The sequence below is a fragment of the Notothenia rossii genome, assembly GCF_949606895.1.
Source record: "Notothenia rossii genome assembly, chromosome: 4".
NCBI classification, from domain to species: domain Eukaryota; kingdom Metazoa; phylum Chordata; class Actinopteri; order Perciformes; family Nototheniidae; genus Notothenia; species Notothenia rossii.
The window spans coordinates 6,324,631-6,335,835 of NC_136902.1; the positions used below are offsets into that span (position 1 = coordinate 6,324,631).

At 41.4% G+C, this 11,205-nt stretch overlaps 1 protein-coding gene across 1 annotated transcript; it reads right to left on the reverse strand.

The window, feature by feature from the left end:
* Nucleotides 1-5,530: 5,530 nt before the first annotated feature.
* Nucleotides 5,531-9,057, reverse strand: LOC307036864 (C-type mannose receptor 2-like). Its single transcript, XM_079677479.1, has 6 exons — nt 8,342-9,057; nt 7,990-8,159; nt 7,398-7,614; nt 6,595-6,930; nt 6,389-6,489; nt 5,531-5,925 (listed from the first exon to the last, which is right to left on the reverse strand). Exons 1-6 carry the CDS (start codon nt 8,376-8,378, stop codon nt 5,809-5,811), a joined length of 978 nt encoding a protein of 325 aa, XP_079533605.1. The 5' UTR covers nt 8,379-9,057; the 3' UTR covers nt 5,531-5,808.
* Between the last annotated feature and the right edge of the window lie 2,148 nt (nt 9,058-11,205).

The window sequence follows — 11,205 nt, forward strand, 5'->3', positions numbered from 1 at the left end:
CTACATGTCTGAAAGTTAATCTTATCATACAACCAATACTAGTACAAATATTTCTACTACTGCCTTTACTTCTCCTTCAACTATACCATTACTATTTCATTTTAAATACTTGATGTATCCATAAGCAACAGCACCATCCAAGACAATAATAAAAGAGCAATAGGCTAAATTAAAATAATATTTAAAGCAGGAGATATACATCCAGAACTGGAATAAATAAACTGAAAATGTATCATAAGGCAAAGGTTAAATATGCTTCGGCGATCCTAAACTCCGAAAAACTATTTGTTTCTCCGAATCGAACGGGAAAAACACAAAAGCATTGTACACCATTTAAACCAATCAATGTTTAAGGATTAACTGATGTTTTTAGTTGATGAGTACTGCAGATATCACTGTAAAATCATTTGACAGTGAGGGGAATACTTCCGGTTAAAAACTTCAAGACTGGAAATACTGTTTTCACCCCAAGCTGTTGCCTGGCAACGCAATTCTGTTGATAGCTATGGCTGATAAGGCTTATTACTTATTGGCTTATTACTATGCTTATTACTTATTACTGTTTTGATATTTGAAAGCCCAAACCGATGGAAAAACTCCACAGCAACATAGAAAAGACGGTCATAACATGACCCGGCGCTCTAGTTAATAGACAAAATAATTTCATACATAATATTATTAATGACTTTATTTTGAAATTCAGTTCCTGATGGATGGCAAAAAAGCCAGAGATTATAGAACCAAACAAATGAATAAAAACAAGGATAATTGTGTGTTACTGTTGAGTAAATAACAGTGTAAGTAAGAAAATGATGATTTTATGAACCACGCAGCTACAGTGACTGTCATCCCCTCAGCAGGAAACCGATCTACTGTCCACTCCAAGTAGAGAATGAGTCCTTACCCCAAGTGAAGGAGTTCAAATACTTTTTACATTATTACATTGCATTTAGCTGACGCTTTTATCCAAAGCGACTTACAATAAGTACATTCGACCGGGAAAATACAACCTTGAAGAAAACAGAATCATATAAGTACATCAGATTTCATAGAGCCAAACATTTCAAGTGCTACTCAACTGGCTTTAGATAAGCCAGTCCTTTATTAGTATATAAGTGCTTTGTTAGTAATTCTATCGCTCGAAGTGGAGTCGAAAGAGATGAGTTTTCAGTCTGCGCCGGAAGATGTGTAGGCTTTCTGCTGTCCTGATGTCAATGGGGAGCTCATTCCACCATTTTGGAGCCAGGATAGCAAACTCACGTGTTTTTGCTGACGGGAACTTGGGTCCCCCTCGCAGTGCGGGTGCAGCGAGCTGTTTGGTTGATGCAGAGCGGAGTGCACGTGCTGGGGTGTACGGTTTAACCATGTCCTGGATGTAGGAAGGGCCAGATCCATTCGCAGCATGGTACGCAAGTACCAGTGTCTTGAAGTGGATTCAGGAAGGTTGAAGACCAGACGAGCCGCTGCATTCTGGATGAGCTGCAGAGGTCGGATGGCACATGCAGGTAGACCAGCCAGGAGGGAGTTGCAGTAGTCTAGGCGTGAGATGACGAGAGCCTGGACCAGAACCTGCGTCGCTTTCTGGGTCAGCTGGGGACGTGAAGCAGTTCAGTCAAGGTTGAGCTTGAGGCGATGAGCAGACATCCACCGACAGATGTCTGCTAGACAAGCAGAGATGCGTGCGACGACCTGGGTCTCTGAGCGGGGAAAGGACAGAATTAGTTGGGTGTCGTCAGCGTAGCAGTGGTATGAAAAACCATGCGGACTAATGACAGATCCGAGCGAGTTTGTGTACAAGGAGAAGAGGAGGGGACCAAGAACAGAGCCCTGAGGGACCCCTGTAGTTCAAGTATCTCGGGGGTCTTGTTCTCGAGTGAGGGAACAATGGAGCGTGAGATGGGCCGGAGAATCGGAGCAGCGGGAGCGGTACTGCAGTCGCTTTACCGCACCGTTGTGACGAAAAGGGAGCTGAGCCAGAAGGCAAAGCTCTCTGTCTACCGCGCCATTTTCCTTCTTCCCTCACCTATGGTCATGAAGGATGGGTCATGACCGAAAGAACGAGATCGCGGATACAAGCGGCCGAGATGGGTTTTCTCCACAGGGTGGCTGGTGTCTCCCTTAGGGATAAGGGGAGAAGTTCAGTCATCCGGGAGGGACTCGGAGTTGAACCGCTCCTCCTTCGCGTCAAATGGAGCCAGTTGAGGTGGTTCGGGCACCTAGTTAGGATGCCTCCTGGGCGCCTCCCTAGGGAGGTGTTCCAGGCACGTCCAGCTGGGAAGAGACCAAGGGGTAGACCTAGGACCAGGTGGAGGGATTATATCTCTTCTCTGGCCTGGGAGCGCCTTGGGATCCCCCAGTCAGAGCTGGTTGATGTGGCCAGGGAAAAGAACGTTTGGGGCTGTCTGCTGGAACTGCTACCTCCGCAACCCGACCACGGATAAGCGGGAGAAGATGGATGGATGGATGGATGTCATCCCCTACCACAAATGGATGAACTGTTCACTAACCTGCGAGCGGCTACAGTTTTTCTACTATTGTCCCCGCCTCTGCCTATCACCAGATGCTGCTTCATCCAGATTGTCGTGATTTGACTGCATTTATCATACATGACAGACTTTTTAGTTTCTGCAGAGTTCCGATTGGCATAGCTTCAGCTCCGTCAGCCTTTCAAAAGATGATGTCAGTCATACTTACGGACCTACCAGGAGTACAGGCTTACCTTGATGATGTCATATGCTATGGTGTCACCCAGCAGGATCATGATGCTAACCTACAGAGGGTGCTGCATGCCCTTAATGAAGCAGAACTAAAACTGAACTTTCAAAAGTGTAGGTTAAATCAGACTACTCTGCGTTTTCTGGGCCACACCATTTCAAAGGATGGACTTCACCCTGATAAAGACACAGTCAGCGCTGTAACTGATGCACCTGCCCCACACGACACATCCTCTAGTCTCTACGTTCCTTTCTGGGCCTTGCATCATGGTACAGTAAGTTCATTCGGGATGTTGCTACTGTTGTTGAACCGCTACGTGCCGTACTCAGAGACTCTACTGACCTGAGGTTCCAGTGGACTACTGTGGCTGATTCCAGTTTTGCTGACATTAAGAGACTGATAGATGAGAGCCCTGCTCTTTCATTGTATGACCCCCAGTTGCCTACATTTGTTACTACTGATGCTTCTGATTATGGACTGGGAGCTGCACTCACCCAAATTCACTCTCATGAGACAGAGAGAATTGTAGTATTTGCATCCAGGACGCTTTCTCCTGCTGAAAGGAAGTACTCTACGGTTGAACGTGAAGCACTTGCATGTGTTTGGGTGGTGGAAAAGCGGAGAACCTACTGTATCTCTGGGGACATTCCTTTGTGCTACATACAGACCACCAAGCCCTTACAACCCTGCTCGACTACTCTGCTTCACTTATGATGTCACCTACCGTCCTGGGAAACAAAATGTGACAGCTGACTGCCTTTCCAGACTTCCGCTGCCTACAGATATCACTGAGGTACCGGACATGGTGGCTATGGTTTTTAAAGAATCCTTGCATGCACTGTCTGTTCCAGAATACACCGCTGCCTGTGTCACCGGCCCTGAACTGACACAACTGCGACGTCAAATACAAGCAGGTTGGCCAAAATGCAGAAAGAATGTATCACCAGAACTTGCTCCGTACTTTAATGTGCGAGATGAACTGGCCATGGATAACTTGTCATGAGAGGCATTGATCGCATGGTCGTTCCCATTTCACTACGTTCCAGAGTGGTGGAATTGGCTCATGAGGGACACCAAGGGATAGTGCTTACTCAGCAGAGACTGCGTGAGTTATATTGGTGGTCACAAATGGAAAAATGTGTCCAGACTATGATTGCTTCTTTTGTGTCATGCCAATACAGTGACAAAACAGCAAAGAATGCACCTGCACCACTTACACCTGTGGAGCTGCCAGATGGACCTTGGGAAAAGGTAGCTATTGACATATCAGGACCCTTTGAATGTGCTACATGGGACTGCCGCTATGCCATCGGCCTCACAGGTTATTACAGTAAGTGGCCAGAGGTGGAATATGTTTCTACTGTCACTACAGATGTCATCAATGGCTTCCTCACTTCAGTGTTCAGTCGTGAGGGAAATCCATCCTACCTGGTCTCTGACAACGGATGTCAGTTTACCTCTCATGCGTTTGCAACCTTTTTGAGAGAGAGAGAGGGATTATCCAGCAGTCCATGTAAACATTTATAAAGAAAGCACATACTTTTAAAAGACTTAAACTTGTCAAAACTCAAGAAATTGTGTTTTTCAAGGATGGTACAGTGGTGGTATGAATATTGCTTTCATATTAAGCACCTGCGCTCCATCCGAGAGCAAATGGAGCTATTGAGAGATTCAACAGAGTACTGAAAGAATGCAAACAAACTGCAGAGAGAATACTCATTGAAACGAGCAGTGACAGAGTTCTTACAGAACTATAGTGCTACACCTCATGCAACTACTGAGGCTACTCCATGTGAGTTGTTGCGGAGTAGGAAAATGCGCACTAAACTGAACACTTTCCCTGTATCACACCAAGACACACAAGCAAGTGGAAGAGACTGTGAAACACAAGCAAAGGAAAAGCAAACAGTACACAGACAGGAAGGTTGGGGCAAAAGTGCCCATATATTCCAAGTGAATGATGCTGTACGCGTCCGAAAACCTCAACATGTGTATAAGGGATCATCCAGGTTCACAGAACTCTGACAGTTGTTAAAAAGGTTGGACCGAGTACATACCTTCTCAGTGATGGACGAAAGTGGAATGCATCAAAGCTTGCACAGTTTCCAAAGCAGGCTTTAGCATGCAAAAGTGAGGACAATAACAATAAGCTTGATGGACTCATGGTGCCAGAGAACGTGGTTCATAATGAACCTGAACAAGGTCCAAGACGAAACCTGAGAGTCAGAACCCCACCACAGTGGTTGACAGGTTTTGTAAGATAAAACAAATGAAAATATGGACTAACAGTAATGCCAACTGAGAATGTATTTATACTGCTGTGTGAATGTAAGTATTGATACTGTTGTGTGAATGTAAGTATTTATACTGCTGTGTGAATGTATCCTGTTCTGAGGACTGAGTTAAAGAACAAATATTTACAGTACTTAATTCAATTTGAATACCAAAAGTGAATGTTGAAATTGGTGTTTTCATTCACAAGGTAATTTTACTTAGATACTATGTTATAAGAGTAATCTGAGTTTGCACTAAGAACCAGAAATACTTTATGGTTAGAGTAGGAGGTTATTCCTTCAAGAAAAGGGGAAATGTTGTGTCCTGTTAGTGTAGCCAGAGGGCGCTGTAGGACAGAGATAATGCTATTAGGAGGTGGATTCATTCAGGTAGACGCTACTGAAGGCCTAGGTGTGAAATGCACGGCCTGTTACTGTTTTCAACATAACTCATTTGAAGATATTGTGAGATAAAAAAACAATAATTAGGATGCAAATAAAGAAACATATTTTTGTATGAAATTTCATTAAAGGTCATTTTTTTATTGGTAATTTAATCTTAATCAAAATTCAACTAAAGCAAAACATTTTATTATTATCTCCCACCGGCCAAGCAAATACATTCAATAGTAAAAACCCTAAACATATTAAATTCATAACCATATATAACAAGGAAAAGCATCACATTCTCTATCTTCTATCAAAATGATCGTAACTAATTGATTATTCAGATCATTGTTGCAGCTGAATTCTGTAACACGAGGACTTTGAGGAAAGAAATAAACTTTTCTCTGATAAAAGCCGACACAGCAATTCAGCTTTAGAGCTCATCCGTCTTCTTCTCCTCCTCCTTCTGGAAGACTTGTCCATCCGGCTGCTTCCTCCAGGCCAGTTGGAAGTTGTCGTCCAATCCCTGGGCCCTTAGGTTCTTTTTCACCTGAGACACAAAAACTCATGATCATTATCTTTCCAATAAAAACAGATGATGTATCTTTAGTTCACTCATCTGAAATGGTAGCTGTTCCCCTTATTTCTTCCAGTGTAAAGGCTTACCTCAGGTTATGGAATAGTATTTGTACATGTTCCTAATGCATTTGGTGGCATGTGGCTAAGTTTCTGCTATTTACTTCTGCACATATTTACACGTCTTCTTACTAAATGCTTGGGTCCTGTTATTTGTGGCCAAAGTATTGAATGTATAATGGATATAGAATTTCATTCATGTTCCTCTTGGTCCATTTCATTCATATTGAAATTAATTTACTGCATTTTGTTTTGTTGAATTCATTATTCTTTAATAGTTATTTATTTGTTTCCTTCCTCTTTCGTCTCTTGTTCTCATGTCATGTGAATTTCCTTTCTGGAGATGATTTTGCATAAAAGTAGAAAACATGATTTACCTCCACCAACATCGCATCCAGAAAAGCGGGGTAGTTCAGATCCACATTGTTTGGTTTCTCCACCCTCACCTTTATCACATGCACTGAAGCAGGCACATCCTCTAGAAACACAAACAAACTTCATCAGTCACAACGTTTATGGTGTCTTCTTTTTCAACAGACTCAATATCATCACTTGCTTTGACGCAGCTGTGAATTTTACTCACGTTTGTAGCAAATGAATGGTTTCTTCACTCCACAGTCCAAGTCCTCCCATTTTCCAGAGTTGTCGAAAGCTGCAGCCACACAAACCTTTGAAGCTCTGAGGTTAGATTTATTTTTTGCCCAGTACTTGAAGAAGAAGAAACTTCCATCGGACCACTTCCAGGAGTCTCTGTAGAGGCCGATCCAATAATAATCCCCTCCAGGTAACAGCTCAAAAAGCTGCTGGTTCTCCGCACGGTTTCTCACACTGGCCAGGTCTGTGTGGTGTTCTCTGCAGTAGCTCTGGGCCTCAGTCCATCTCATTGAGATGTGAATGAGGACAAATGTTGCACTCGGCCCTGAAAATGGACCCCAGAGAAGCTGAGTAGAGGCACCACGACATACAGCCTGACATCAATGCCACATCTCTGGTGGTATTGATGCCTTTATAATATAAAACATTACATTTAAATCCCACATATTTGTACTTTGTAATTTGTAGTTCTGGGGTTTTTCAACACATGAATGTTGGCAAGAAACTTTAGTAGTATCAGTGGAAGAAGTATTCAGATATTTGAGTAAAAGCAGGAGTACAACGATGTGAATATACTGTGTTACAGGTTAAAGCTTCATTCAAATGATATTGATTCTATATTGTTCTTATTCTGTTTAGCACAGATATATAAGACGTAAAACGTACCTACAATTATAAAACAAGTTTGCAAAGAATTGTAAAGACCAATGCATTGTATTTTAAAATCATATTTTAAGAAGCTTAAAATATGATTTTAAATGTGAAATATTAATTTTAAGTTTATATTCTTACCTGTGACATCAAAGCAGACCACCCTGAGAGGAGTATTACAATCCTTATCACCCCATTTTCTACTAAAATGAAAAGATGTGCATTTTTCATCGTGCCTGTTGTTTGGTTCTCCAGTCCCCCATAGTCTGAACTCCGTGTCCCCCGGTCCGTAGAAGCTTGGGTCTGACATCGACCACTTCCAGGTGTCCCGCTCCTCGTACAGCCCTATCCAGGTTAACTGAAAGCAAGACATTGTTATAATTATTACATCCTGTTGAAGCTTTTAAAGCTGCTGCTTGAGAAAATGTGTATGTTTAATAAAGAGAAGGTTTGTTTTGCCTTCATGAGACCAGCCTTGGTACGTGGTGATCTAAAGGGAATCCCCTCAAGTCAGCATTCATTTACAGCCTTGTTACTCTGAACCTCTTCCACTTTATTACAGGGTTTGATGCTATAGCTTTGGCTTAAAACATTTTCAACTCTGTTTTAATACTCAGGTTCCCATAGGACTTTAAAACAGGTTTAGCTTTCTGTAATAATCTCTCCTTTTTGAATTTAACTCTAAAAGAAATGTAATTCATTTGAATCAAAAGACAGAGAAAAGTGACCTCACTTGTTTGTATTGGCCTGCCATCTTGTTCAGGAGCTCCACAACCTCCATGCTGTCTACAGTGGCCAGGTCTGTGTGTTTCTCTCTGCAGTATCTCTGGGCTTCAGGCATGGTCTTTGCTTCAGAAACAAAATGGTACTGACGTTCAGCATGTGAGGAGACAGCGCTCAGCCCTGTAGAGACACAGACACTTTGATTAGATTCAATATCAATTACTGAAACAACTTCTCCAAATTACATTAAAGTTAAACTGTAATAAATTAAATAACTTAAGTAATTGTCAGTGGGAAACCAAAATAGAAAGTTCTAAAAATGGCTAATGGGATAACATATTTTAAATAAAAATAATAATTACCTGAAAGAGCGATGATGATCAGAAGAGCTTTTTCCATCCTTGTCTCTTCCCTGTTCCTCTCTTTGGGAATGAGACTGGAGATGTGCAGCTGTTGACATTATACATTAGGTAAAATGCAAAGTGGATATGGAACCTAACGTTTTTTTTACGTCAGGCTTAATTACTTACATTTGCACATTCATTTACATGGTAGGACCAATAGAGTAATGTGGGCGTAGGACTGGTGATACACAGCAGGAAAACCAAATCCATGCCCATAAACAAAAACAATACAAAAAGTCTGAAGCAACACTGATCATTTCATATAATGAGAAACTTTTACAGCTTACATGCTAATACATTTTAAAGATCACAAAACCGGTGTAAGAATTATTGCACTGACTTCCAGCTTCATACTTTGGGTATTCCAGTAAAACATTTGGACATGCTTTAATGTTACATAACAATTCTCTTTCTTTGTGTCTGGATACCTGTTTCAAACGCTTTGTTTTAGCTGCTCAAAAGGATTATACTGTCAAGGAAAAGGCTTGAGTCCATATTCACCCTCTGATGGTGCTTACTGCAAACCAAAAGAAACTGAGACACATTCAGAATGTTTATAGCTGATTTACAATTAAAAAAGCTTTATGTTTCAAAACCTCACTTTTCAAAAATCACTTTATAATAAAAAAAACATTACCTATATTGATAAAAAAAAAGCGTCTTGCCATCCAGGATCTAACATCTCTAACCAAAGATTTTCTACATTTCACCCAACAGGAAGAGATACAGTGGAGGAAATAAGTATTTGATCCCTTACTGATTTTGTAAGTTTACCCACTTACAAAGAAATTAACAATCTATATTTGTAATGGTATCTTTATTTTTAAAAGTGAGAGTAAGAATATCAAAAAGAAAATCCAGAAGTTGACATTATATAAAAGATATAAATTTGATTTGCATCTAACTGTGGGAAATAAGTATTTGATCCCCTTGCAACACTTGTCTTAGTACTTGGTGGAGAACCCCTTGTTGGACAGACAGAGCTCAGACGCTTCTTGTAGTTGTTCTCCAGGTTTGTGGAAGGATGTTGGTCCACTCCTCTCTGAAGATCCCCTCCAAATCCTTGAGGTTTTGAGGCTGATGCTTGGCCTCTCGAAGCTTCAGCTCCCTCCACAGATTTTCTATGGGATTAAGATCCGGAGACTGGCTCGGCCCCTCCATCACCTAAGTCTTCTTTCCTTCGTTACCTTGGCCGTATGTTCAGGTTTATTGTCCTGCTGGAAAACCCATCCATGACCCATTTTCAGCGTGCTGGCTGAGGGAAGGAGGATATCGGCCAAGATGTTACGGTACATGGCCCCGTACATCCTCTCCTCGATGCAGGGAAGTCGTGCTGTCCCCTTAGCAGAGAAACACCCCCAAAGCATAATGTTTCCACCTCCATGCTTGACGGTGGGGATGGTGTTCTGGGGTTATAGTCAGCATTTATTTCCCTCCAAACACGGCGTGTCGAGTTGATGCCAAAGATCTCGATTTAGGTCTCATCTGACCACATCATCTTCTCCCAAGCCTTCTCTGAATCATTCAGATGTTCATTGGCAAACTTCAGACGTGCCTTTCATGAGCCTTCTTGAGCGGGGGACCTGCATACTTGTCATCTGTCATGCAAAAAGGTCAGACGCAACAATTGTTTGCTCAGGCAAATAATAAGCATGTAGCTGAACTACATATTTGAGACTTCAACTTTGTTAAAAAAATGTTATTACCATTTAGTTGAACTATAGGAACAAACAAATAGTCGCCACAATGAAGTATCTTTTACATTAATATAACTTCATATTGTTAGGTTTCCAATGCTTTTGTCACGATATTCATGTTATGTCACGTTTCTATGTCTAAAAAGTAATCGCAGAGCTTTAGTCGGCAGACTACAAAGTAACTCACAAAGCAAGAACTCTGGGTGTAGTGATGGACTCAGACCTGATTTTTAACAGTCCCATTACAACTGTTATTAGGTCTGCATACTATCACCTGAAGAATATATCAAGGATTAAAAAACTAATGTCGCAACAGGATTTGGAAAAACTTGTCCATGCTTTTATTTTCAGTAGACTCGACTACTGCAATAGTGTCTTCACAGGGCTCACTAAAAAATCTATCAGAAAGCTATCACATCACTCCGGTTCTGAGATCATTACACTGGCTTCCAGTCTGCCAAAGAATTGATTTTAAAATACTACGGCTAGTTTTCAAATCACTAAATGGCTTAGGACCGAGGTATATAGACGACCTCCTCCATCACTATGAAGCATCCAGGAGTCTCAGGTCTTCTGGGTCGGGTCTGCTCTCTGTTCCGAGAATAAACACTAAACATGGAAAAAGCAGCTTTTAGTTATTATGCCCCAACAATTTGGAACAAACTGCCTAAATCATGCACGTCCGCCGAAACACTTCCTATTTTTAAATCCCGACTAAAAACGCACCTATTTGCCGCTGCTTTTGATTGAGCTGCCCATACTCACACTACAGTATGCCTTTTCAGTCATGTATTCTGTACCTGCTGTGTTTATTTATTTAATTTATTTCATTACCTTTGCTTATTATGCCTGTTTTTAAATGCCTTTTTAATAATGTATTCATGCTGTATTTGTTCTTAAATGTCTTTTGCTTTTAATCTGTAAAGCACTTTGAATCGCCACGTGCTGAAAAGTGCTATATAAATAAAATTGCCTTGCCTTGCCTTAACAATAAATACATCAAAACATTTCATCTGTGGAAGCCGTGGCGCTGTAAAAAGCACGACCAATCATCTGAGCCGGCCCGGCTAAAATAACTGGATGGCCTACCTGCCTGTCAGCCTTCCATCTGTGCACAAATTTATC